The 7,557-nt window shown below is 41.2% G+C and overlaps 1 protein-coding gene across 2 annotated transcripts; it reads left to right on the top strand.

Annotated features, from left to right (window-relative positions):
- The first annotated feature begins 945 nt into the window (after positions 1-945).
- On the top strand, positions 946-6,714 carry LOC111980185 (H-2 class II histocompatibility antigen, A-Q alpha chain). Of its 2 annotated transcripts, none has more exons than XM_070449330.1 (4): positions 946-1,232; positions 4,256-4,345; positions 5,276-5,551; positions 6,348-6,714. In XM_070449330.1, exons 1-4 carry the CDS (start codon positions 1,163-1,165, stop codon positions 6,521-6,523), a joined length of 612 nt encoding a protein of 203 aa, XP_070305431.1. In that variant the 5' UTR covers positions 946-1,162; the 3' UTR covers positions 6,524-6,714. The 2 variants fall into 2 exon arrangements, with proteins under 2 accessions (XP_070305431.1, XP_023866625.1); XM_024010857.2 differs by having other exon boundaries at positions 4,256-4,531.
- Positions 6,715-7,557: the final 843 nt, after the last annotated feature.

Below are 7,557 nucleotides of genomic sequence, written 5' to 3'. Positions count from 1 at the left end.
GGGTGATTCAGAGGGTGGATAGAAATGGATAGAGCTGTTGATACATACTAAGAACGAGCACTGGCATAGAGAGACAGGAAACACACAGGGATAAATACACTGAGGAAATAAGCAACACCTGGAGAGGGGGGGAGAAACAGTCAGGGACAGGGTGAAACGGATCAGGGCGTCACAGTTCTAAGCCCAGACAGCTTAAATTTGATGTAGGCCAACCAATAGGTCGTTTGGAGTGTAGCTAGGCTGAGTCTGTATATTTCAGGCCATCACATATCTCTTGTCAACACGACTTGTTTTTATCACATTCAGAAATTGTTAGCTGAAGTGTTTCACTGAAGGCCTGTTCAGGCGTTTAGTGAACCACGAAACGGACGTCCGTTTCAGAGCAATGGAAATGTATAAGTACTCATTAAAGAGAGAACAACACATCATACTAATACCATGTGAGAGAACTTTTTATGGAGTTTGTATTGGATGTAAGAGTGGTTTGCAACAACCTGCAGCCTCTTGTCATAATAATAAACCGGGTTTGTTTGATTGGTCGTATGCCAAGCCTGTGATCTGGTGAATTGAAGACGCACAGAGGACAGCTACTGATATTGCGACTCAACTAAGCCAATTTTGTGTTGAGTTTACGCAACCAGACACATATGACTACTGACCAAAACTGAATGGAGTAGAATACACTCATGTCAATGATTACTACAATAAGAAATGAGTACAGCATATGCTATCCTATGTGCGTAGCAGTCGTCAACATACAGAAACCCTGACTACTACTTTATGGGCTAAATTATAGGTCAACTGTTGTGTAGCAGAGTGCGGAGGTATACCATAATCTGGATTAAGAATAGGTGTGAGAAGCATACCTCTTTACGTAGTTTATGATATGTGCTTCTATGGCTAATGTCTCCTGTAGGTATTAGAAGTTTTGGAACCTCTCTTGCGTTAATAAAGATTGCTTCATTTATTTGAGTTTGAGTCCTAGTGGTGAATTTCCACAACAGTATTTAACTTAGCCTGGGTGTATAAGTTTGGTGTGTGGTCACATAAGAATGAAAGGAATTAGAATAGCAGAAACAACACATTTGTAGTTTCCTCCTTTTCAGAGCTTCCCATCAGAGACGGAAAGAGTTGATTCTGCAGCACTCTCTCAAACACACAGATGAGCTTCGAGATGAACTACTCTGTGATTATTCTGATTCTCACTGGAGCCGTTTGCACTTCTGCAGAAAGTAAGAGTTTGATTTATGTTTTATGCTGTACTAGTGTAAATGCCTTGTTTCATGTTTGATATACACTACCAGTCAAAAGTTTTAGAACACGCACTCGTTCAAGGGTTTTTCTTTATTTTTACTATTTTCTACATTGTAGAATAATAGTGAAGACATCAAAACTATGAAATAACACATATGGAATCATGTAGTAACACAAAAAAGTGTTACACATCAAAATATATTTTATATTTGAGATTCTTCAAATAGCCACCCTTTGCCTTGATGACAGCTTTGCACACTCTTGGCATTCTCTCAACCAGCTTCATAAGTTGTCACCTGGAATGCATTTCAATTAACAGGTGTTTCTTCTTAAAGTTCATTTGTGGAATTTCTTTCCTTCTTAATGCATTTGAGCCAATCAGTTGTGTATTATGGCAAGAACAGCTCAAATAAGCAAAGAGAAACGACAGTCCATCATTACTTTAAGACATGAAGGTCAGTCAATACGGACATTTCAAGAACTTGGAAAGTGAAGTCGCAAAAAACATCAAGTGCATGATAAAACTTGCTCTCATGAGGACCGCCCACAGGAATGGAAGCTCCAGAGTTACCTCTGCTGCAGAGGATAAGTTCATTAGAGTTACCAGCCTCAGAAGTTTATTTTTTTATTTTACTAGGCAAGTTAAGAACAAATTATTATTTTCAATGATGGCCTAGGAACAGTGGGTAACTGCCTTGTTCAGGGGCAGAACAACAGATCTTTACCTGTCAGCTCAGAGATTTGATCTTGCAACCTTGCGGTTATTAGTCCAACGCTCTAACCACTAGCTACCTGCCACCCAGGATACATCTCAATATCAACTGTTCAGAGGGAGTTACCAGCCTCAGAAGTTTATTTTTTTTATTTTACTAGGCAAGTTAAGAACAAATTATTATTTTCAATGATGGCCTAGGAACAGTGGGTTAACTGCCTTGTTCAGGGGCAGAACAACAGATCTTTACCTTGTCAGCTCAGGGATTTGATCTTGCAACCTTGCGGTTATTAGTCCAACGCTCTAACCACTAGGCTACCTGCCGCCCCGGATACATCTCAATATCAACTGTTCAGAGGAGACTGTGTGAATCAGGCCTTCATGGTCAAACTGCTGCAAAGAAACCACTACTAAAGGACACCAATAAGAAGAAGAGACTTGCTTATGCCAAGAAACATGAGCAATGGACATTAGACTGGTGGAAATTTGTCCTTTGTTCTGGAGTCCAAATTGGAGATTTTTGGTTCCAACCGCCGTGTCTTTGTGAGACGCAGTGTGGGTGAACGGATGATCTCCGCATGTGTATTTCCCACCGTTGTAACGCTTCCGTAACGACAGCCGCTGGGAGACGAGAAGCAAGTACAGGGTGTGGATTTAATAATAAATAGACTTGAAACAAAACAATAACAGCGTCTGGACAGAAAAACACAACAACATTAATGCTGACTCCGGAATGAAAGTGACAGATATAGGGGAGGTAAATCCAGGTGAGTCCGATAATTAAGCGCAGGTGCGCGTAACGATGGTGGCAGGTGTGTGTAATGATGAGTGAWCTGATGACCTCGAGCACCGGAGAGGGGGCGCGGGAGCAGACATGACAGTACCTCCCCCCACTAGGGGCGCCACCTGGCGTCCTACCTGGGCGAGCCTGACGGGCTGGTCGAGGCGTGGGAGCCTGACAAGCCAGCTGAGGTATCCCCGATTGCGTCGGTAGCGGCACCCGGACCCGACGTCACCCCCCGAAAATGATAATAAAATTTAAAAAACATCCCTGATGCCTCCAATTGTGGAGTCAGCATTCTGTAACAGTTCCGTATTGACAGATGCTGGGAGATGAGATGCAAGTACAGGGTGTGGATTTAATAATAAATAGACATGAAACAAAACAAGAACAGCGTCTGGACAGGAGAAACATAACAACATCAATGCTGACTCGGGAATGAAACTGAGGAGGTGACAGATATAGGGGAGGTAAATGACGTGATGGTGTCCAGGTGAGTCACAAAATTAAGTGCAGGCGCGCATAACGACGGTGGTAGGTGTGCGTAATGATGAGTGAACTGATGACCTCGAGCACCGGAGAGGGGGAGRGGGAGCAGARGTGACAACCYTAAAGCATGGAGGAGGAGGTGTTATGGTGTGGGGGTGCTTTGCTGGTGACACTGTCTGTGATTTATTTAGAATTCAAGGCACACTTAACAAGCATGGCCACCACAGCATTCTGCAGCGATACGCCATCCCATCTGGTTTGGGCTTAGTGGGTCTYTCATTTGTTTTTCAACGACCCAACACATCAAATCAAATGAAACTGTATTGGTCACATACACATGGTTAGCAGATGTTAATGCAAGTGTAGCAAAATGCTTGTGCTTCTAGTTCCGACAGTGCAGTAAGTAATCTAACAATTCCACAACAACTACCTAATACACACAAATCTAAGTAAAGGGATGGAATAAGAATATGACATATAAATATATGGATGAACGAACACACCTCAAGGCTGTGTAAGGGCTATTTTACCAAGAAGGAGAGTGATGCATCAGATGACCTGGCCTCCACTATCCCCTGACCTCAACCAAATTGAGATGGTTTGGGATGAGTCGGACTGCAGAGTGAATGAAAAGAAGCCAAAAAGTACTCAGCATATGTGGGACCTCCTTCAAGACTGTTGGAAAAGTATTCCAGGTGAAGCTGGTTGAGAGAATGCCAAGAGTGTGCAAAGCTTTCATTAAGGCAAAGGGCAGCTATTTGAAGAATGTCAAATATAAAATATATTTTGATTTGTTTAACACTTRTTTGGATACTACATCATTCCATATGTGTTATTTCATAGTTTTGATGTCTTCACTATTATTCTACAATGTAGAAAATAGTAAAAAATGTAGAAAAACCTTTGAATGAGTATGTGTTCTAAAACTTTTGACCGGTAGTGTAGATATTACCATCCTGGATAAATTATATAAACCTCAGTTGATTAATTTGAAGTAACGTGTTTTCCCCCCATTTCAGTTCATCATGAAATTCACTTTATCTACGGATGCTTTGAGTCAAGTGATCCTGCGGTGGGACTTGAGATTGATGGAGATGAAGTCMTCTATGGTGACTTCAATAAAAACAGTAATACATGTCTAATAGCAGATGTAGTGTTTACATTACCTAAATTCATATCTATTACACCAGAGGATAAAGAAAYGGCTTGTGAATATGCTACCATTAGCAGAGTTTGGTGCAAAAACTGTGTCGCATGGGGCAAACAGTCTGAACCGAAAATACCAAAAATCAAAGGTAAGTGAAGATTGATGGGAATGTCTCACATAAACTGATAAATAATCAGTGATTCAATATGATTTGTGCGTCTTCCAAAATCAATCTTTGTCAGAGTGGTCTGTCAAGCGGAGTTAATGTCATATACTATGCATGCCATCTCTCTTGGCTAAAGGTTGAGGAGAGACTGACTGCCACTTCTTCTTTTTATAAGAAACAAATGAGTTGAAAATCACCAAACTTACACACAGCCCTGACACACACTTACCCACCACACATGCCACCAGGGGTCTTTTCACAGTCCCTAAATCCAGAACAAACTCAAGAAAGCGTACAGTCCATCTCATATTTCTCAAATGAACAGCAAACCTGGTAAAAAAAAACAGATAAAGCAACACCTCACAGCACAACGCCTCTCCCCTATTTGACATAGATTGTTTGTGTGTACATTATGTGTTGATATGTAGGCTAGTGTGCCTTTTTTAAATGGATGTAGTTCTGCCTTGATCTGTTCTTGTCTATTAATGTTCTTTATTATGTAATGTTTCATATTTGTGTGGACCCAAGGAAGAGTAGCTGCTGCTTCGCAACAGCTAATGGGGATCCTAATAAAATACAAATACAAATATGCTATCTTTTGAGTAGGTCTATGTACAGTATCTGCCTTAATCCCAAATGAATGGGACAATGGGCACTGACATTTCGAAAGTCTGACAAACTTCAATTTTTGAGTGAATACAGTTTCAGGCTTTTGTTGCCCTCCAGATGCCCCTGAGAGCACCATCTACCCCAGGGATGAGGTGGAACTGGGGTGGGAGAACACCCTCATCTGCTTTGTGAATGATTTCTTTCCCCCGCCTGTCAAAGTCAACTGGACCAAGAATGGAATGGAGGTGACTGAGGGATTATCTCTCAGTCGTTACTATCCTAATAAAGATGGAACGTTCCACCAGTTCTCCAGGCTGAGTTTCACCCCACAAAAGGAAGACGGCTACATCTGCGCTGTGGTGCACACGGCCCTGAAGGACCCCAAAACCAGGGGTGAGAGAGGACATAATATTTTTGTACATGGTTCTATACTGAAAAAAATATAAACGCAACGTGCAACAATTTCAACGAGTTACAGTTCATATAAGAAAATGTGTCAATTGAAATAAATTCATTAGGCCCTAATCTATGGATTGTCACATGACTGGGAAGGCAGCGCAGCCAATCAGATGGTCCGGTGGCTGGTCTTAGACGATCCCGCCAGGGAAGAAGCCGGATGTTGAGGTCCTGGGTTGGCGTGGTTACATGTGATCTGCAGTTGTGAGACCGGTTGGACATACACTAAATTCTCAAAAATTACGTTGGAGGTGGCTTATGGCAGAGAAATTAACATTAAATATCTGGCAACAGCTCTGGTGGACATTCTTGCAGTCAGCATGCCAACTGCATGTTCCCTCAGAACTTGAGACATCTATGGCATTGTGTTGTGTGACAAAACTGCACATTTTAGAGTGGCCTTTTATTGTCCCAAGAACTAGGTGCACCTGTTAATGATCATGCTGTTTAATCAGCTTCTTGATATGCCACACCAGTCAGGTGGATGGATTATCTTGGCAAAGCGAAATGCTCACTAATAGGGATGTAATGAAATTTGTGGACAAAAGTGGAAAATGTCTGGGGTCTTTTATGTTGCGTTTATATATTTTTTCAGTATATTTACTTTAATATTAAACCTTAAGAAGGAACTCAAACAACTCTGAAATTGAGACCTGAAACAAGCCATTCCAAGGCAGTGTGTGATGAGTGGTTGTGTATTGTGCTGATTCTGGTGACACATCTTGTCTTCCAGAATATAAGGTCAGTGGGTCCAGTGCTGGTCCTGGTCCTGCTGTATTCTGTAGAGTGGGCCTCACTCTTGGGCTGCTGGGGGTGGCTACTGGAATATTCTTCATCTACAAAGGAAAGAGAGCCACTGAGTCTCAGGAAAAAAGATGGGAAGTGAGGCACTGGACTAGAGAGATCTAGCCATTACGATTGAAGCAATTAAGTGTCATAATCATCACATTACATTCTGCACAATATTGATAAATCACAGTCAACACTGTACGCCATTACTCACTGTTGATTTCTGTCTATTTGAAAAAGTGTAGAAGGTTAGTTGTATTTTTTAGAATAAGTATTTTTTTTACAATAAAAAATAAATAKATTGGGAGATACTGTAAGGTTCTGCTTTTCTTTTCTTAGTCAACCTTGTGTTCTTTTTCTTTGTGTTCTTGAACGTAGCCCTATCTTTCATTTTTGTTCATTGATTTCTCCTGTGATCATTTCTCACCTGGTCTCATCAGCTCCCTATTTAGTTCAGGTCTTTCTGTTTGTATGGTTGTGAGGTATTGTTTGTTTTTGACTGCCTACCTGTGTTTGACCATTGCCTGCCTGTGACCACGATTCCTGCCTTCTGCGAAGGCTTAATAACCTCTTTGGGCTAGGTGGGACACTAGCGCCCCACCACGACAACATCCGGTGAAATTGCACAGCGCYAATTTCAAAATACAAAAATCGTAATATTAAACATTCATGAAAATACAAGTGTATTACATCGTTTAAAAGCTTAACTTCTTGTTAATCCAACCGCGTTGTCATATTTCAAAAAGGCTTTACGGCGGAAGCATACAATGCGATTATCTCAGGACAGCGCCGCGCATACACCAGCATTAAAAACATTTCCAAACAAGCAGAGGCTTCACAAAAATCAGAAATAGCAATAAAATAAATCACTTACCTTTGAAGATCTTCCTCTGTTTACAATCCCAAGGGCCCCAGCTACACAACAAATGGTAGTTTTGTTACATGAAGTCATTCTTTAAATCCTAAAAAAGTCAGTTTAGTTGGCGCGTTTGATTCAGTAATCCACCCGTTCCACTCGTTCAACATGCAGACAAAGGAATCCCAAAAGTTACCGGTAAACTTCGTCCAAACAAGTCAAACAACATTTCTAATCAATCGTCAGGTACCCTAATATGTAAATAAATGATTAAATTTAAGACGGAATGTAGTATGTT

The sequence above is a fragment of the Salvelinus sp. IW2-2015 genome, linkage group LG20 (assembly GCF_002910315.2).
Source record: "Salvelinus sp. IW2-2015 linkage group LG20, ASM291031v2, whole genome shotgun sequence".
NCBI lineage: Eukaryota > Metazoa > Chordata > Actinopteri > Salmoniformes > Salmonidae > Salvelinus > Salvelinus sp. IW2-2015.
This window is presented reverse-complemented; position numbering and strand designations above follow the sequence as displayed.